Genomic DNA, 21616 nt, shown 5'->3' with positions numbered 1-21616 from the left:
TACTCATTACATAGGCAGACTGCATTAATTCTGCAAATATGTCCACTTGTTCGATTCAGCACAATAGTGGCAAAATACACTTCTAGAGGATGCATCTCCACTAACAAAAGGAGCAGGAATCCTCTCGACTTCCTCTGGAGGTGTTTTATTCACGGTTCAGTGAAGTGCATGGTAAACTGCAACCATGGGCAGAATGCTATTTAAAGGCACTTACACCAGTCAGAGCTGGAAATGTAATGGCAAACAGGATAAATGAAACAAACAGCTAGTTTCCTGGAAGCAAGCAAAAAAAGCCAAATACATCAAGGGAAGACTGACATAATTCTATTAAACAAGAAGAAAACAAAATGTAATTCAAGGAATGTTTAAAGTTTTTATCTTGTTTCTCACACAGAGCAAAGCAGTAGCAGTGTGAGGTCTACCAGGGCCCATATACTCCTACTAAACAGACTGAATCTGGGAAGAAAGCGAGTTACAAAACAAGAATTCACATTGCTTTGAGAGAAGAATCAGCAAAACTCATTAACTGCCTCCTACGCTGCTGTGATAGAGAAAGTCAACAAATACCATTTCTGAAATAACCTGAGGTGAGAAGTGGCTGTGATGGACACATCCAGCTCTCTCTTTGGTCACCAAACTCTGTAAGGACACAGAGACCCTGAAGATGCAGCCAGTTTGATAGATCTTCCCCAGGCTGTCGAAGAAAACTGCCTGGTCATCTCAGGTGGATTCAAAATGAAGAATGCTACCTGAACACTTCCTCCAGCCCCTCCTACTGACCAGCACTGGAGCTATCCCAGTAGAGTTCTCCCGCCACAGTTCGGCAGGGACAAAGCGCTGCTCAACCCCATTGCACACTGGGTGGGGGCAAACCCAGGGCAGTTTGTGATTTACCACTGTACCTTTAAAATATTTACAAAACATATACACAAAACACTACAACCCTTAGGAACCCAGGGAAGGGAAGGGAGCATTGAGAACACAGAACAAGGCAGGCAGCAGGAGCATCTGCTTTCGGATTCCCAAGAGAGAGGAGGAGGAGAAGAAGAGAGAGAGGTTTCATATCATTAGATTAGAATGGAAACCACAGGGCAGGAAAATGCATTCAGATTTTTTTCCTAAGGTGTAGAAAGAACCCAAGAGTGAGTGAGTGGCCTCCAGAAAGATCCATTTCCTTTGCTTCACCATCAGATCACCAAACTGTTGTTTTTCCATTATTATGTGAATACCAGGTGCTTCGTGCAGCTACACCCCACTCAAACACTGGGGCCTCCCATTTTCATGCTAAGCAGGAAGAATCTTGCATTCTTTTTTAAAACGGGAATTATTTTGGGTGAGACGGATGCAGATACCATGAAATAACTCTTTGGCTGTTTTCTCATTCTGTTCAGATTCTGGACATCCCTCAATAAAGGCTACCAGTTTTATAACTGCTTTTTGCTGTGAGACAACAAAAAGCAGTGGAAAACTCAATGGTGAACAAAGACTAGAAGAACATTTCTCTTTCTTTTTTTTTCTTTTTCCAAATATTTATTAATGGTTCAGGGTAACATTCATCAAGGAACTCTTCAGCAATTATTTTTGTTTTAACTGAAAACCAGAAGCCTTGGGCTTTAGCAACAGCACAAGAAGGTACTTTTCATAGTCATAAATCAAGTCTTCACAGAAAAGCCTTCAATGTCAATGTTGCCTAGAAGGGAAAGGGCAGCCGTGGGCGTTTAATACACAGGGCTGTATGGATGGGAGAGAGAGAGTGAAGTTCATGTGTGAAGAGGAAAACACTGCTCTGGAAAGCACAGGCAGTGAGATATGAAGAACATTTTGCCAGGCCAGTTATTTTTGTTCTTTCTTTTGCAATTATATCTGAACAAGTAGGGATTTGATAGAGGCCAGAGGCTATTCTCAAAACCAAACAATAATGACTAAAATCAAGAGTAATTCAAAGGTAGCTTTGGCCTATAAATATCAAAAGAACAGCAGGGAGCAGAATAAATATTTACAAAGTCAGCACAGCTGATTGTTTTGGTAAAGCATATAGATTTTTAACAATGCAGGGAAGTAAAACTCTAACTAAACTATATAGACATTTACTTGTTCAGACTGTCTTGTTAAAAAAACAAAACAAAAGAAAACTATGGTATTAAGTAGAAGCAGAGGATGAGGGGAAAGGACTAAAACTCAGGTCTTCTGTATACAGATCAATGGCTTTCTGGTTTCCAGATAATACAGGACTGAAGAATTTCAGAACGCATCTTGGGCAATATGGCTGAAAATTTGCAGAAGGCTCTGAATGTAAACATACCCCAGAATATATGTTGAAGCAAAGAGCCCACCGTAAAAACTGTGGACCTCAAATCCAAGCAAAAGGCATAGACTCTAAACCAAAACTGCTTAGCTGAATTGCAACTTCAAAACCTTTTGTGTGCATGCACACATGTGCACACACGTGTGTGTGAGGAGGAAGGAAATTTTGTTTTAATTGAAAATGGGAATCTTAGCATTGATTAAGTCAAGCAGAGTATAGACATGCACTGTGCAAGCTTCCCCCATAGAGCTTTGGCAATGCACCTCGCTCCTGACCTGCAAAACTCCCTGCTATTCCAGTGCTGAACCTCCTGGGCAGAGAGAGAATCACAGCAATTTGTCATTGTGGTGATACTGGTTACGTGATGAGAACCAATTGCCAATTAGGACAGAGATCACTGAATCTCTCTGCAGCTGACCTGAGCAACATTTGAAATCTCATCTCCAGAGATATAAATTGCCATTAACCCTCAACAAAATTTGCCTCTTAATATATCTGTAAGAAGAAAATAGGAGTGTGAATGCAAATTCTGTGGGGGAGGTCCACATGGGGCAGGACAAGTGGAATGAGGATGCTTATATTAAAGCACCAAATATCTCAAACATGAAAGGTCAGCATCTCAGAAGTGCCAAGTAAGTCTGCAAAACAGAGTATATAAAATCCTTTCACATATGAGATATGACAGTTTTTCTACAGAAGTATTTTAATGCAATGAAAATGGCAGGGATAGGGGTGACTTTAGCTTTTGTTCTTACAGCCTCCCATCACACAAAGCTGTTTTACCTTATTCTGCCTTCCTCACTGGGCAGCCATTGCCAATGCAATGGGAATGGGTTGGTATGAAGGCTCAGCTGACTGAGTCCCTGTTTGTTCTAAAGGCTGGGGAACCTGATCCCACAGACAGAAGCGTCTCTGAGCATTTGTACGCGCTGCCCAGAAATGACCATGCTCAGAGTCTCAAGTCAGAGGGAACAGGAGACAGTCCCCAAAATAGCTTTTCCCTTCCCCCATCACTCTAATTCCTGCTGATCTCTACAGAATATGTTCTCTAGGCAATGAACTGCCTTTAACTCTGCAATCAAAACAAGAGAAGCGGGTACAAAAACAGGACTTACCTTCGAGCCACGCTCATTAAAGATTATCTCTACATCAAGGATTTTGCCGAATTGCTGCAGACAGACAAGGGAAAAGAAAAAAATACATTTATTTTTGGCGATACATTTTTCCTACCTTTTGCAGGGGCTGGCTTAGTGCAAGAAGGTAGATGAGACTATTTCCATTTCTAGCATACAGGCAAAGGCATAAAATTCCAGTGACATGATCCAATTCTCCTGGGTTAAGACATGCAGATCATCTTGGTCACAAACTCCAGCTTTTCTCACAAAAGTCTAAAGGAAGAAAAGCAATCTCCAGAAGAGTTTTAGAGATTTGAGGAAGCTCATCTTTTCCCCGTTAATCTAAATAATTCTTCTTTCCCTCATTCTACTATTTCGCCTAAGACATGGTCCGATGATTTCATCACAGATATCCAACAACATTTCTCACATATAATTCAACATTTCAGCTTCCTCCTGAAGTGGCTATCACAAACAGAAACTTAAAAGTGATATTTCTCTGGAAGGAATAGTAACATAAGACTACCAGCTGCAGGGAATTCAAACACTGAAGCTTCTTTCCTTTCCTTTATTTTCCAAAAAAGAATTTATGGCAGATTCAGAAACCATGAAAATGGAAAATTCCCGACAGTATGTTTTTCAGAAAAAGATCATTCAACTTCAACCTGTGACATATAGTAGGTGGCCAAGAACCTATGCAAGCTTATCACATGCAATAGAATTCTGACCTCTGCCTCAGCCTGGAGACCCTAAGGAGAGCTCTGCAATCAAAGGGTTCCAAAGAGCTCCCTATTTAGCACAGAAGGAGATCTACCACCTCTGTGGAACCATGTATGGATTACACCTTTCACTTTGCTAGGAACTTACTAAAAATATGTTACTGAAGCAGCCAGACTCAAAACAGTAGCCTAGAAGTAAAAGTATCACCACTTCAACAGAGGCTCACGGTGCTCTGTCCTCCAGGAGTGCCAATGCCCTATTTCCACACTGGATGCCTGCTCTCTAGAAAGACAGGTCTAGATGTCGTTTTTAGGAGTGAGTATATGGAGTAGTCTTCATTTTAGAGACACATACATACAGTACTCAGACAAATGCTACATCAGCTTTTCCTATCCCGTTGTTTAGGAAAGATTCCATCAACAGGGTTTTGATTTAAGTTTGATAGCAAATGAAGGAAGGATCAACAAGAAAATAAAGAAAGGTTTCACAGTTAAAAAAGATGATGAACACAGGGTCCAGGCACTGGGACACTCTCCCATTTGCCCAGCATTCTTAAAATATATTTGCCTTTTTTTTTAAATTTAACAGTTGCATTCACAGTCAAATGGGTATAATACTGATTCTGTGGGTGCCCCTCTCAAAAGGCTTGTGGCCAAGTTTGAAAACCTGGAACATTTACAGCAAAGAGCCATGATGGCTGAGGAGAGGCTTTGAATATGTAAAGCAACAAAAAGTTGCTGAGTCCCTTGAACAAGTATTCCACAACTGTCTGCAAGCAAGCAAAACACTTAAAACAATTTTAGCTATAGTTTCTGTCTGCTTGCCTTCTCCATTCTTAAAAAGGAGATCTTGGTTCACAGATGTTGTTTTTACTGTTCTATTGTTTAAGAACAATACTTGATCCTCTATTCATCCCAAGAACAAATGAATTCACAACATTCTACGTCACACAAGTTTGAATAATGCTAATGTAAACATGCATCTTCCTTGAAAACTCAACATCTCAACAACTTAGGCTTGATCCATGCTGGTTCCTCCTTTGACCGCTTCTCTGCCAATCACAGCTAAAATACGTTTTCTATTTCTATCCCACGCTTGGTGTGGGCTTGTCAATAAAGGAGATTAACTGTTGATTGCTTTTTGTTGTCTTTGTTGCATACAGCTTTGGTATGTCCATGAAAGGAATCAGTCATGATTGTCATGATTGCTTTCTTGGTAGACTATCTCAGCATCCTTACATGACTGGGGCTAAACCAATTCAGCAGCTTGTGGCTGCTGAAGGGCTGTCCCTGCTCCTTTGTTCCTCCTTGTCTGGTCTCACCAGCCTTCCAGAGCTGGCCTCAGTTTTCATTCTCACCTGCAGATAAACTAATACAGCTCAGCAGTGCTGTGAAAACCTAGCCCAAGAAAAGGAAAACACACAAATATTGTGACAATTTACTGAGCTGAAGTGGCTTGAAGGGTCAGTGAGCATTATGGCTTGAAGAAGCAAAAGGGAGCAGAAAGCAGCACACCCTGCCCAAGAGCAGGATCTGTCCCAGATCAGCTCAGCTGCCTAGCCTTGCCACACACACTGAAACAGCCCAGCTCTCGATAAATGCAAATAACCAAAATTGTTCTCAGAATCTTAAAAGCCATCAAAAATCACCATTTTCTACCTCATTAGAATCATCTTGAAAGAGAACAAACTGTGCGGCTTCTGGTGCACAATTATGCCGTGCCATCCTCCCCTTTCTGCACACCCGGCTGGGCCTGGATCCTCGGGCACTGCTGCCAGCCCCGCTGGGCTGAGCTCCCTGTGCAGGGCTTCCACACCAACGGGAACCCTGTCCTGTGCGTCTAACTTCTCGTGGCTGACACAACGCCGGCGGTGACACTGCACGCGAGAGGTCTGACCCAGCTGTACAAGAGGTGGCAGAGCCCTCCCTGCCTACGAGATGACGGAGGTACATCGTTTCCTAGATGACAGAATTAAGAGCCTGTGGTTGCAGCAAACACAGGCTTGACATCTACTGCAATGGGCTACACCCACCCATGGAAACTGCCCCAATCTCTTTTCTGCCTGGGAGTTGTGGGTGTTTGAAGAGGCAAGAGGGAAGGACCTCCTTGGGAGAGAAGAGCAGAGACAATGGGGGCTGACTTCTGAATGGAGGTTTGCTGGGAAGGAGTTTCCTGCTCCACAAAATTCCCTGAAAGAAAGCAGGGCTGTGAGGCAGAAGGACATGTGCTGGGCTCTTCAAGGCTCTACTGCAGCCACTGCCACAGCTCCTAACACGAGGTCTCTTGTCCCCACTGCGGCAATGGTTACAGCAGGTCCCAGCACTGGAAGGCACTTTTTTTTGGTAGCATGCCAGAATTTTCCTGAAGAATGAAAGCAGGGAAAAAAAGAACTAGTTCATTTTAACAGTTTATAACTCCTTCAAAGCTGAATCCAATTTAGTGGAACATAAAAAGGAACTTTGTTCCCCGATGGTGCTTCGCCTACCAAATGTCAACAGTCTATTGCAAACAATCGACGTTTTAAGAGCTCCTTAGTGAAAGGTCACAGTTTTTGTATGGGAAATGCTAGGCCATCTAAATACAAGGGTCAACACCAAGTGTCCTCATAATAATTTTTTTAAATTATGTATATGCAGGCATGTTTGTATTTTTCAAAAGACAGAGGGACTGGCCAAATAAAACAAGTCCCATGCTTAAGTCATCCATGAGGACTAACTCTCTAACCTGTAACCTTGAAGACATAAATCACTGAGCTCACAGACTTGACTGGTTCACTCAATGATTACCAAGAACTTCTACTTAGAACTCTGCACAGCCTCTGGAGAAGGTATTGCAGGACTCCCTGTCTCCAATGCTGCCCACCATGATTTAGAAAGCTTACTATGTGACCAAAAGGCCAGCATTCCTTACCACGTCAGGTCGTGCAAGACACCACCTCCATGAGCTGCTCACACACACGCCATGTGATGGGAAGATACACACACACGCTATTCCAATCATGCCACGGCAAAGGAGCTAGAGAATTTTGGTTTATCTTACTGGTCTCTTCCCTGGAATGAACTTGACTAGCTTTCAGTTATTTTTAGTAAAGCAGGTAAATGAGAATCAGACCCTCTACAATGGCAGCAGGGAGTGTTGGAAGTAACAGTTTTTAAGAGGCATAAAGATGCAGACAGACAGGAGTTATGACCAGAAACTAATCTTCTTGCTTGAATACAATCTACCTTATCATAGATGCAAAGGCATTGTGCAAGGAAAGAGATGCATGCTGTGTGTTTCTTTTCACACAGATGTCATGAAGGCAACAGATTTTTCCAGCTGAGGCCACAGCTACACTAAACATAATAAATTTGAGAGATCTGGCACCAGACAGCTTTTGTCTTCCAAGGCACTGACAATTTGGTAGAGCCCCTCCTATATGCTCTGTTCCAGCTGGCCCTGACTCCTGTGCCTGTCTAGAGCTTTCAAAATCAGCTCCAAAATGTGCCAGACAAATAAGTTAATCCTAAAGATGCAAACAACAGGGACTACAAGGCAAATTCTCTAGAAATGATGGAAGAACAAAAGATAATGAGAGAATCATGTGACAACCTATCCCTACAAGAGAATTCTGTAAGTCCAAGCAGTTCCACCAACCCTACAAAATTCACTAAGACATTAATCCAATGAGCTAACTAAACTTCAAAGGTGTCAAACAGTCCATTCTTAAAGATGGTCAACATTCAAAATAGCCAAGAAACCAACATCCTCTGCAGGAAACCATGAGCTACATGAGCAAGAGCATTTTATAAGCAGGATAGATCCATGCTACAGAGAGAGTGCTTTCCCTAGGTCCCAGCTCCATGGGATATATTTTCAGCTGAGCACAACTGGCTCCACCACAGGGTGTATTAGTCAGTGCTTAGTTATGGCAGCATGGGGTCTGCCAGAAGTACACTGTCAGCACACCAACTTCCTCACCCAAAGCTGAGTCACATCTCTTCAAGCAATGGGGCCAACCATGTCAGCTGAGCTACACCACTGTGCTTTGCTGACAGATGGAAGATGGAAGCATCAAGGATTTATAAACCAAAGTACTACCACAGTTTACCAAGTGAACAGATAATGAACAAGCACCAAGCAGCGCTTAGTAAGGTTGAGCTGTTGCCCAACAAAATACACATTTTCTGAGAAACCACACTTTAACAGGAAGCCACACAAAGAGTGCAGATTTCTAACAGGATTTACAGACCACAGCCATCAGAGGAAAAAAAAAAAACAAAAAAACAACAAAACAAAACATGATGATGAACACAGTTTCTCAGTCATTTGTTGCTCTCTAAATCCCAAACAAAAGATTTTCACATGAAACAGTGAGATGGTGACGAACACTACTGCAGGGCACCACCCAGAGAGAGATCTTATCACCAGTCTAGCTTCCAGGTCTACACTTCTGGCTCCTTGTTCCTGCTTTGTGCAATTCCCAGAGGTGTTCTCAGAATCTTAAAAGCCATCAAACCTGGTACTGCAGTGTAACCTGGTACTGATGCTGCAGAAAAGGGACTTGGACCCATGCCCACAAAAGCAGCATACATTCCAAAATCGATTTGAGAGTACTTAGCATGTAGACTGAATCCATATGAAACTGGGTCAATAAAAGACAACTCCATGTAATTTTACCCAGGCCTTTTATCCAATTAAATCCAGCTACAGCACAGCCCTGTTTACTGAATGACATTCAGCAAAGTCTTGCTGCAGACGCTCCTAGAAACTCATAAGAAATTCTAAAAAATCTTAAATGTATGATCCAGTCATCGCTGCCTTCCAGCAGAGGGTCAGTACAGAAGATGATAGCAGAGAGCTTTCTCAAAGCAAGACATTCAGTACAAGAACTATTGGCAGCTGCAGGGGCACGAGCACCCCTACACACCACAGCCATGCAGAAAAAGCACAACGTTCAAGCAGCACTGAACACACAAGTCCTTTTGGAAAGGTGGTTTCAGAAAACACCCAGGTGAAATACATCAATATAATCAGCAGCATCTCTTGTAACTCTTGCCAACACCAGCAAGAACAAAGCCCTACCCTGTGACAGGGGTTCACTGTCATCAAAGGGAGAGCTTGGAAACAGAAAACCATGGAGAGACCGCTTTGCGCCAGAATATTTGCTCTCCAGTACTGGTACATGGGACTTGTTACATGCAATTGGTGGCCAGTAGTACCAGGAAATTAAAAGCCTAAAATACATCTTGATATCCAGAAGACAGAATCTCTTCCTTCGAGTGTCCAATCCACTCAGAAAATAGAGTCCCCTTAAACAAGTGTGCCATTGCTATACTTTGGGCCCAGTGCATCAACACCTGCAGGTCAGAGCTTCTTGTTCTATCATATTATCATTACCCATATACCTCAGCACTTAAGTACTTCCCCCATGTCCAATACCTGTGCATCGCTAATTACTTCCATGTTTAAATTTATTTACTGGCAAATACAGACTTAAAATTCTGCCAAGTTCTTGCTGACAAAGACCTGTAGTCTAATTTGTTATTGCTTTAGCCTCAAACTATAGGCTTATGAAGGGGTTTTGCTCTCTTGACACCAGAATGAAGTTGGATAAGAAATTATATCCACCAGGATATTTTAGGAAGTGCAAATTGACAAAATGTTTCCTCAGAGGCTAAGATTTGTACGGCTGCAAGAGCTTCCAAAAGTCTGAGCTTGCAGAACTCTGTTGCTTGGATCATACAAAGCAGTGGTCTACCAGAAACATACATCATAAAGAACCTTGCAGTAGAGATATGAATTATGTTTAGAGAAGGAAAAGGATAACATTACCTGCCTTAATGTCATCCTTTTACAATGTAAAAAAAAAAAGTGGCTACCATTCTGTCACCTGTAATAAATGACATTATTAATAACTGCATTAACTGAAATTAATTAAATGGGACATAATAGTCACCTTTATAGAAAACATCTATGGATTATTACTGCTGTAGCTGATAACACACAAAACCCCTTTATTAATTGGGCTGATTATGCTCCTCAGCAGAAAGAGCTAACAGTCTACAAGTAGTAGCTAGGGATTGAGCAAGTTTTAATAAAAGCAGGGTCTCCATCTGAAGCCAGAGTCTGCAAAAATTCACAGCCTGTACTGGGCTAACCCACCTTCATCTGCAACCCTCATCAACACAGTCCTTATTTTTATCTTGCACTTAACCGAAGAGCATTTCACCACAGTAAATTCTGAGAAACATCAATTCTGACTCCTCATACTATTGCTCTCACAACAGGTAAGAAAGATTTTGTGCAGTGTTCATCCATATGAACTACCAAAACAATCCATTTGCTTGTTGTTGTGGAGAAAATTCAAGATTCAGTTTGGGAACAGAAGGATCTTCCTCTTGAAGGCTGTCCAACCCTGCCTCTATCTTCACCAGGAGACTCCAAAGTCCATCCAGCTCAGAAGTCCAGAAGTGACCAGACTACTCCAGCCAATTTTACACTGGAAGGCGAAAGGCTTCTTGAAGTACAAGAGGGAAGGGCTGAAGCTACAAACCATGAGGTGCAAGCACAGACACTATCACAGCACAAAGCTGAAAAGACTAGAAATATGATGAGGCGAAACATAAACTTTTCTTCTGCGTACACAGTCCAGAAAGGAAGGGAACATCCTACCACCGGTGTAAGAGAACATGACTACCATCATGTCAGGGGCCTTGCACACATTAGCCAAAGAATGTCCCTCAGAAAATGGACAGTAAGATTTTGAAAAAAGAGTTGCAAATTTGTTTTTAACGCTCATGGCAACTCTTCTTCTCCCTGGTAAGCTGTTCCATTGTTCAAATAAGCCTCAATGACTATGAATTTTTTTCATATTTCAAGGGGAATTGTGTTAACCCTCAGCTTCCAACTGGAAAACCTTATGACTGTAAACAAGACTTAAACCCCTTGTTAGTAGGCATCACCCATATTTAAGCATTTGTATAGAAATTATTTACCATTCCTAACATCTCTTTAATAAGCTGATTAAATAACATATCTAATACCTTACCAAGTTAAAAAATCACTCACCTTCCAAGTCCTAGTTTATTTCTTTTGGTCTTAAACTGATCTCAGAACTGAATAAAATTATGCAGTCACAGTCTTTTCAATTTTGAACATGAGCAAGATCACATCCCTCCTTCAACCTGATAACCCCTTTGAATTATTGAAGCAACTATCTTCAAGAACCATAGTACTCTCCCAAATCAGTGTTTTCCAAAGAAAGCTTTCCATCTTAGGAGAACAGACAGGTTCCCACATACTCAGTACTCTGCAATGAGCTGCATCAAATATGTTTTTGTTGGATTTATCATCAGTCAACCAGGCATTTCCACTCATTCTCTAACAGTAACCTTATCTGTCTCTTTCCTCCTCCTCAAACAGTTTTCTAACATCAAACCTTACTGGCAAGGTTTTAATAGTACCATCTCCATGGGCTGATACCGATACTAAATAAGACAGCGATGGAAACAGATCCCTGGGGAAATTGACAATAGAAACAGTCTTGATCACAGCTATCTCCCAAGTAACTACTACTTTTTATTATCTATCATTAGAGGTTTTTAATCCCTCTAATGTGTGTTGTGCTTGAGATAAGTATTACTTTTCTTAAAAATTGGTCACTTGGAGAAATTCAATTGGTTGAGCAATGTTTCACTCTATCAGTACTGCTTTGTACAATCTTGTCAAAATAGACAAGACAGCATTTGTCTGCAAAGATGTATATTACAAAGTTCTGCTAAATAGATACCAACATGTTTTTTCAGATTCTAAAAGGCTTCTCTGAAATGTTCCAAATTTATTTTTATCTTGGATCAACATACAGATAGATAGTTATCAGCTCTTTGGGTCATCCCTTTCAGTTTTTTTCAATAGTGAATTTTGGTGGGCAGTGTTCCACCCTTCTGTAGCTCCTCTAGCTTACAAGAACTGGCTTAAAATTAGTATTCATGAATAATGGAGCTCCTTGCTCTGGCTATTATTATTGGACATACCTTATCTAGATCTGCTGTTTTTTAAATATTAGTGAGTAGTGTCTCATCCTTCTCTGTTATTAATTATGTAGAAAACCAGATGACGTAAAAACACCCCCTCTTCAATTCTAAACACAATCAGTCGGGGGTTGGTTTTGCCCTGTTTGATTTTTTGTTTTGCTGTTGTTAGTGGGGTTTCCCCCAAAAATACACAACTACCTCCTGATTTTATACTGTACCCACACATAGTCCTTTTATCTTTGCATGTAAAAAACCTGATGGGTTCTCTAAACTTAGGTCACCGGTATCTCCACGACTAGCACATTTCATTTCTCACCTGCTTCTTTGCTTAAGTTTGCACCTATATTCACTGCTATTTACTTCCTCCTCCTTGCCTGAAGTGCAGAATAGCTTTGAGTTTTATTACCGCAGTCTCAGCAACTGTGGAATCATGCCTTCTTGGCCATTAGTATGATGCTGCTGAATACTTTATGGCTTCCATTAATACTTCCCTTTTAAAGGTACCTTCCTGGGCAGTTATCCTGCCAATTGTTTAAACTCCAAGAAACAGACTATTCTAAAGCTCCTTACAGTGCTGCCTGATGCCATATTCTGTTTGCACAAAGCAAATACAGACAAATAACAATCACTGGTACCTAGGCAACGGTGGGATTTCAGGTCAGCTATTAACTCTTCTTTATCTGCAAGAACAAGGTCAACTATTGATTTATTCCACAGTGGGTGCAGAACTGTATGCATTAAAGAACTACCAACTCCTTCTAGAAGCTTTCTGGAAGCCTTTTCATTGGCCTCATGAAATGTAAAGTAAATATTACCCGTTTTAAGCAGACCATATGATTTGCCTCCCTATAAGATGCATATATATATAAGGAAATGTTTGGCCTATTACTGAGGATATCTCAAGGACCTGTTAGAAGCACATTATGGCTGAAAGATGGTTGGAACCCAAATACTTTGAATTTGTTAAGAAAACCTTACATTTGCAGCTCTGCCAAATGATGCAGGTTTAGAAAGCGTTACATAATATGTATTTAATCACACATGGAACAACATGTCTCAAGTCCACCTCTACTCAAGTCTGGACAAAAGCATTAGATATTTTCTGTGCCCCAGGACTGGGCTGACCTCTCGCATGCTGTTCCATCCTTGAGGGGACTTCTTTACTCCCTCCCTACCATCACATTTATTTCTTCCTCCACGGCTTTACTGTCTACCCAATTTCTCTCTTTGTACAGTAGCTTGGGAAAATCACTCCAGGCAAGGATTTTGAGTCTCTCAGATATGACGTTGAGGAGATGTGACCTGACACACAGAAGGGAGAGGGAGAAGATGGGGGTTACAGGCTAGTCACAGCTGAAGACTCAGACAACCGTGAGTCCCTTTTAGGAGTAAGGGTAGGTTTCAGTGAGTCACCCAAAGGAAAGCATCCTGATCCCGAAAAAGAAATAGAAGCAAGCAGGATTCAGAGAGCATGCTCTCCTGCTCAAGGCTATGAGCATGCTGAGAGAAGCAGCACTGAAAGAAAAAAGAAGATGTGCAAGAATCATTCATTATTTCCTTGGCAAAGTAGCAAAGTCCTCTATTACAGAAAAATGGCACATGGGGTGTTATGTATCCCAGGAAATGAACACTCTGCTGGCAGACATAACTCTCAGCAACCACAGGGCCAGGTGAGCTACCAAAAGGTTTTACAAAGAACATATCATTTACCCAGTTAAAATCACATCAATGTGCTGGAACTTGAGATCATGTTTAGAGAAAAAACAAACATTAGAGGAACACCAGAAACCAATTCATATAGCATTATTCCCCATTCCTCCTATGCACAAAAAGGGCACCATGTAGGCCCAAAAAAGGAGAAGAAATCTTAAAGCAAGTAGTTAGGGTGCATTTTCTACAAGTCACTTCTTAGGACAGCAGTTCATTTAAACTGCCTGGATGTCCCAATCTGCAAAGCACAGGCAAAAGCCACCAGGACAGGGATGTCTTTGTCATTTCCATCTCATCCATGTGTCCTGCACCAGGAGCACATGGCAGAAAAGCATCAAGGTGAGGAAGTGTGAAAAGGGCTAGCTGCCAATTAAGCACCAATCCCAGGAGAAGGGACAGCAATGGGGAACACTTTATGTAAGTGATGCAGCTCCCAGGAGAGGGGAGCAGCCGTAGCACAGAGCAGGACATGATAAATACAGATTGCAGCAGGTGGTCCAAGAACTGGCTGTGATTTCAGCAACCATTTGTCCAAACCGGACGGAACTGCCTACTGTGCAGCCCTGCAACAGCAAAAAGCAGGCTAAAAAAACCACAAAGTAGAGCAGAAGATTCAGCAATCACAGATTGCCAGGAGATGAGTTTAATTCTGAAAACATTCCCACAGGCATCAAGGGTATAACAATAATCTAAGGTATGAACAACATGGAAGCAAACCCAGGCCTCTTGCAACAGAATCACAGATCCATGGTTTTGGCTGGGAATTTACTCCAGAGGTCATTTGGTGCATCCCCTGTTCACAGCAGGTAAAATGAGATCTTTTTGGCTGGGTTGTGTCCAGTCAAGTCAGATACCTTGAAGCATGAAGGTTCCACAATGTGTTCCACTATTTCAGCATCCTCACAACAAACCTAAAATTTTCCCAGAATCTAACTGAAAAATCAAAGGCAGAGAGGCCCTGGAAAGAGACCTACCTTCAAGCATGAAGGTTCCACAATGTGTTCCACTATTTCAGCATCCTCACAACAAACCTAAAATTTTCCGGAATCTAATTGATAAATCAAAGGCAGAGAGGCCCCGGAAAGAGACCTAAACAAATTAGAGGGCTGGGCAATCACCAACCATATGAAATTTAACAAGGACAAGTGCCAGATTCTGCACCTGGGATGGGGCAACCATGGATGTGCTGACAGATTGGAGAATGAAATGCTGGAGAACAGTGCTGCAGAAAGGGACCGAGGAGCCTGGTTGACAGAAAGTTGAGTATGTAGAAAGGCATGAAATTCACTCTTGTTGAGTACACTGACATTTCCCTCAGCCCATTTCTTCAGCCTGGCCAGGTCCCTCTGAATAGCAGCCTTACCCTTCTGCATTTTGACCACTGTTTTGTTCCTTTTGTACTGTCCAAGCTACAGACAGATAAGCCAAATTCTTCTCTCATTTACAGCATTGAAGTCCATGAATTAGACACATTTACAATACTGCAACACTACTCTGCATGCAAGTGTGCGCCTCTGTGCATGCATACACACCCACACAGATGGCTCAGGAGATGCAATAACTGAAACAGAAATACTGCAGAATTTGGAGGAGCAGCTGCTATAAGTGAGGACCAAGGTATATACTCCAAGCCTAAGGTAACAAGAGCTTTGGGCTTTCCTGACTTGGATTCTTTGGACTGCACCTTAAAAAGGCAGCAGCTGTTAACTTCATAAATAATAATAAATATTTCTGAGTACTTCAAAACATGCCATCAACCAAGGATCATATTATAATTATATCAACAAGTCAAATATTCCTGATGATGATATGACATATAGATAACTTCACCTGAAGGTTAGGTCATGAGACATCTAACTCGTTTATCCATGTTCACATGGAATGAATCACCACATGTACTCACGTAAACAATTCTTCCTCAAAGAGCTTATAAATCAAGAATCATGAATAGCATCCAAGGATTAGGGAGGAAAAACTATGTGGTCAAAAGAAATGGAAGGTATATCATACACAATATAAAATACCATCTGACTTGCACTAGCTTTTCCACATGCAATTGCTGCTTGGCAAATTGTTTGCAGCCAGATTTCATCACAGAAATAGATCACGTGGAAAGAAATACTTGAACATGTTTCTAATACACTGAAAAATAGTGCTTTACAAGTTAGTGTTTAATCCTGGCCTTTACTCAGAAATAAGGTGAGGTTTCATTTTGTTTTGGTTTTTTTGTTTTTTCCCCAAACCAATTGTTAGATTACACTGCTCAGAGAAGTTGTGGGTTGCCCCAAGCAGTGATGTATGCCCCATCCCTGGAGGTGCTCATAGCCAGGCTGGATTGAGCTCTAAGCACACCTAGTGAAAGATGTACCAGTCCATGTCAGGGGTGTTTGAACTGGATGATCTTTAAGGTCTCTTCCAACCCAAACCATTTTATGATTCTATGAACATCTCAATAGCAAGAACACTGTTGTAGTTCTCGTGTATTTACCAGCTAAGTTAAACACTACCAATTGTCCTAATCCTGCAAATATATTACAGTGTGCTGACTAAACTGAGGAGGAAGGGCTTTTCATTCACACAAATACACAGCACCAGGTGTCCCACCTGTGGAGAAGGAGCATTTGCCATGCCTGAAGAGGCATTCATAACTTACCCCAAACATCTGCCGAAGGTCAGGATCTCGAAAGCGGAAGGGAATGTTAGACACATGAAGTCGTTTTGGAGTGGATTTGCTCTCAGTATTCTCACTGCTCTGTGTCTGTGATTGCTGTCCATCTGTCTGTGCCCCTCCTTCTGTCTGCTGAAATCAGAAAAGACAAAAGTGTGCACATGAGCAGAAATTTCCTTTCACGGGTCTGTCTGCCCCTTCTTAGATATTAGCACTGCACTTGCAATGGAGCTATCTAGCACCTGATAATTATTTTGATAAACCCAGTAGCACTTAACAATCGATCTGTTGTTCTTCCCCTCCCTTTCCATGAGTAAACACTAATGAGATCTCAGCCTCCCTCCTCTCCTATCACCTTCCAGCTTAGTAGATTTGTCTGTGGTTTTCTTAAATTGCTTCTCTCTTTTAGCCCATTCTTCCTCACTTCTGCTGCCACCATATGAAAGCTCTAATGAAGAGACAGATCTTTCATATCCTGGAGCTGGGAGGTAGCACTGCCACTCTAATCTCATGTGGCAGGATGTTCATGCAATCATCAAAATCCCACAGCTGAAGTGGCAGCTCTTCACCGGGCCAATACCAGAAGTGCATCCCGAGGCAAAACGGCATCTGCTCTGTCAAGCTCCCTTCAGAGAAACATTACCCTAAAAGAAGATCTATAATTAAATGGTAAAATCCATATAGGAGCAGCTTACGGATGTCTCTGATTAACTTTTCGCATACATTTAAGTGAGCCCAGGAACAGGAAACAGTCATCACCAGTGCAAGATTTATAAAAACTCCAAGTGCTGCTTTTTGCTACTAATTCCACAGCTAAGAAAGGTGATTTGTTCCACTCTTCTCAAGTGCTGACTGGCATGGCCAAGAGAGGTCAAGGGGTACACCAGGGCTATTTGTTCACAGAAAAAGTACAAGAAGCAGGCAGAGGAATAAGGGAGATCTGTGTGCCAGATGAGAGTCCTAATGCCTGCACAGATAACTGGCAGGAGAAAAGTAGGGAACAGGACCTCAGCCGCTTGTGTGAGCTTAGAGTGAAAAGGGCTAAAATTTGAGCACAGCCCCAAGTATAAAGGCAAGGCCCCTTTGCAAAATGGCTTGATGAGAAAATAGCATTTTTCACACTTTAGTCAGAAAGATGACCTCAAAACCTCAGAGCCACAGAACAAAGCAGACTACAATTTAGTTGGTTTTATTTCTCTTGTCCCTTTCCAACTGCATTCACTGACAGGCCAAGGTATTCAAAGAGCACCCACCCACTCACTCTGTCTCCTGCTGCTTGCCTCTGACTCCTAGGATTAAGCTTTGACTACCTGTGTGATACACTTTTAAGTGTCATTTCAACTCTTTAGATGCCAACCTGACTTCCTCCTTAGCCTATCAAGTAAAAAGAAGTCCTACAATAAGGCAAGGACTGTAATTGCTAAGAGTCAGTCTTTTTAAGGCACTTTCAAGAAAACATGTGGGCCTTAAAGACATAAAGGGTGAGGTTTTTGCTGCTTTGGGTCCTTTTTTCCTCCTGTTTTACATGTGCAGTTTGTGTACCAAAGATGAAAGAAATCTGAGGGGAGTTGCCCACACCAATTCCCCAACCACTGACTGGACTTGCCAGGTTGCTCTGCACATCATTCAGTATACAACACTTCACCAAACATTTGGAAACATCTCTTCACAGACAAACTTAATTGGCAACACGAAGAAAGTATCTTCTGCCCAGAAATACCACTTAAAATATGACCTTGAACTCGCAGATTGATTACAAAGCAAGTGTATCTACGAAGACAAGAGCAAGCAAACAGTAAGCACTGGGGTCTTGCCAGTCTGAGCAGAGCAGTGGCAGCTTTCCATTTCATTTCAGTAGAGCTGTGCATACAGCACAAAACATGTTTGATCTGGTAACATAAATTATCTATGATAGGAAGAATGACAATACTGCCCTGACAAGTATGCCTACTTCCCATAGCTGTGCAAATCTCAGGAGAAGCCTTGAAGAATGAAGCATTTTTGTTTGTCTAAGACTCATTCACCCCAAACATCAAATTTTTGAACAAAACTTCAGAAACTTCCTTTTGATCTTGTCCAAAAGCCATCCCCCACATGTTCAACCTCTTCTCCTTCCCTCACCTCTATGACAAAAAGGCTCTCCAAACTCATAGAGAGTCACCCTAGGGGAGGAATCAATGCATCTGGCTTGCAGTTAAATCACACCACGCTACTTAGTGGTTTTATTTTTATGCCTCCATCAGAGTCCTCCGCTCCTCAGGGCAAATCTGTCCAAGACAGACAAAACACAGGAGTAGCTTATCTATCACCACTGCATACAACACCTGCAAGTGAGTACTCCAAAGTAACTCCCAAAAATCACCAATACTCCTGCTAAAAGGGACAGCAACGCTAAAATAGAGGTTGCGCAGAACTGGATCTGCTGCTTCCACAGGGGAGGAAGCCATAGCGCTGTTTGTACTCCTCTCCCATGCATTTGCTCCCAGGCAGAGGGCAGAACTCCTTTCTTACCAAGGGTGCAATGTATCATGTACAGTGGCCTGCTCAAAAGCACTCACAGCTGTTCCTGCATATGGCAGAGAGCTGCTGCCACACAGGAGTCATTCTGCAGCACGTGAGACGTGTACAGTGAGACAAATGCTTCAAAGAGAAGAAATGATAGAAGGAAAAAGGGATCTTGGTCCACTCTTACTTTTTTAACTGCACTGAGAGACTCCAAATGCTTTTCATGCTTTCACATAGCCTAATTTTTCAGTAGTAGTATAAAATTAAATATCATCTTCTCTATGCTGTAGCTCCCTCATCTCTATCATCCATGGCCCTAGGTAAGATCTGAACTTTCCACCACTGTAACATTAGCTCAGTACATTCGTCCACTGCCACACATTCAGCTACAATATAAATGAAAAAAACAGTCTCTTCAGATATTTTTTTTTTCCTTTTACAGTTATTCCTTGGCTTAGTTCATTAGGAAGGAGATGAAAGGAAGGGCCTGGAGCCTGTTCTCAGGCACCACACAACAGAGCCTGGCAGCTGTGCTACCCTGACCAAACCAGATGATGAAAGCGCTCATTTCACCAAATGCTCACTCCCCACCTTGACTCCTTCCCCACAAGGTATTCAAGCTCCTTCTGGCCTTGTGTCAGCACTTCCCGGTGAAGAAAGAGAGCTCTCCCTTCTGCAGAGAGTCAGCTCAGAAGGGCACTAATATACATTCCCTAGGTCCCAAAGCCTCTCATCAGGCTATAAAGATATACTGCAGCAAAGGTCTCACACTTAGGAGCAGTACTGGATTCACTGCACCTCTCAGTACAGCCTGTGTAACATGCACTGATGCAGGTGATAATGCCATTCATGCCTGCACAGGAACACTTTGAGCTCTGCTCAAGGTCACCGAGAAGCACATCAGAGCTTGGGACAGCAAAGCATGTACTTCACTTTCAACTCCTTGCTGCCTGTGCCCCCAGGTCAGCTCCTCCCTTATGCCTGCCAGCAGAAAGGAAACCCTAAGCAAGAAAAGGCAGCTGCAAAGAGAAGCACGGATTATATTGGTGCATATACACATGCAAAAGGGGAGAAGGACACCTGCAAACACAAGAGTGTTCCAAAAGGTTTGGGGGCAGCTCTACAACCACCTTCCCACCACTCAACTGGTCTCCTCTATCCTAATGCAGGTGATGAACAACTAATTGCTGAGGATTTCCCCTCAGCAGCAGGGAGGCAGGGGCTCCAGCACCACCTGAGCTCCGAGCAGATCTCCATCTGAATGGCTAGACAGAGGGATGCCCCCGCAGCGAGGCAGACAAGCACTGGTGCAACACACCAACACAGAGATTATTAATACCCAGCACATTCTGTTTCCATCTCCCACTTGCTTCTAGAACTGGAACCGCTTCAGATCCAAGTTCCAGACAAACAAAAAACAACCCCCCATTCTCTCACCCAGGAAGCAGGCGGTCCAAAATGTTGTGAATCATACTGAGGAGGTTAAGAGCCATAAATCACTGCAAAGAAAATATTTACAAAATACACACTGTAACTAATAACTATATTTAAAAGGGGATTTGGGTGGCTTACAAAATCTAGGAGACAGACTGTGCTCACTCCACTGCTCCTCAATCAGTCTTGGATCCAAAAAAAGCCAAAACCAAACACCCAACCTTGTTTGGATCAAGAGCTTGAAGAACTGTGGAGACAAGGACCAAAAGCTACAACTGTGAGAAGGCAATCTTCCCACAATGAAGCAGAGCATGTGGAACAGATAATGAGGAAAAATATGAGCAGAACAGATAATGTGGAAAAATCTCTACAACTTCTAGTGAAGAACCTGTGTCAAAACAACCAGTCACCCACCAATGAACAGATACCCACTGAGGAGATTTCATGGAAAAACAAGTGAAGAATTAGGCCTCAGACACAAAATCCATCTCCTTCCCCACCACACTCTACTAAAGTAGGTTTGAGGTCCCACACATCCAACAGCAAACGCCATGGGAACTTCAGTTGCTTAAACACTTGTTCAGCAGACAGAAGACCACAAGGCTAATTATCACTTTTCAACAGCAGTAAATATTATTTTACATTTATATCCATGTACTTGTTTTTTCAGAGATGCCAGCAGTGTAATATTAAAAAAAAAAAAAAGCGGGGCTACTTACTGGCACAATTAACTATTATCCCAAATATTCTGCATGCTAAAAAACCAGAACCAAAAATTCTAACATACCAGTTAACATCTATAAGGCCTTTTACTATTTTCCACACAGTCAGGTGAATTTAGGGTGTATTTTTTCTGATTTTTTTTTTTTTTGTTAGTTACCTATTTTCAGACATTATGAAGCTTAAGTCATTTTATTCACTTTCCTCATTAAAGACATACCTCACAGTACACAAACCTAACACAGGAAAGCACACAGGGAGCTTTGCTATGCTGCACAATACCTCTGATGTGTCCAGTAACATTTTCAACTCAAAGATGGGTACCTTTAACAGTATTCTTTAGTGCTTTTTTCTTTTTCTTTTCCCCCTCAATGAAGTGGTGAAATGGAGCCCCCTGAAAGGCCTGCTCTGCTGATCAGATTGT

At 42.1% G+C, this 21616-nt stretch overlaps 1 protein-coding gene across 25 annotated transcripts in view; it reads right to left on the bottom strand.

Annotated features, from left to right (window-relative positions):
• The window catches only part of RBFOX2 (RNA binding fox-1 homolog 2), a 171784-nt gene that overhangs the window by 34251 nt on the left and 115917 nt on the right, over positions 1-21616 (bottom strand). For 21 of the 25 annotated variants that reach the window (XR_005953537.1, XR_005953538.1, XR_005953539.1 and 18 more), the window contains 2 exons: positions 16519-16665; positions 3421-3474 (listed from right to left, as the gene is read on the bottom strand). Coding sequence is in view for 13 of the 25 variants with exons in the window: in XM_041416650.1 (XP_041272584.1) it covers positions 3421-3474; positions 16519-16665 (201 nt within the window). In the remaining 12 variants the exon portion in view is untranslated. The remainder of the gene's footprint in view (positions 1-3420; positions 3475-16518; positions 16666-21616) is intronic. The other 4 variants (XM_041416645.1, XM_041416641.1, XM_041416644.1 and 1 more) reach the window with 1 other exon arrangement.

This window comes from Onychostruthus taczanowskii, unplaced genomic scaffold, assembly GCF_017590055.1.
Source record: "Onychostruthus taczanowskii isolate IOZ18803 unplaced genomic scaffold, ASM1759005v1 scaffold53, whole genome shotgun sequence".
NCBI lineage: Eukaryota > Metazoa > Chordata > Aves > Passeriformes > Passeridae > Onychostruthus > Onychostruthus taczanowskii.
This window is presented reverse-complemented; position numbering and strand designations above follow the sequence as displayed.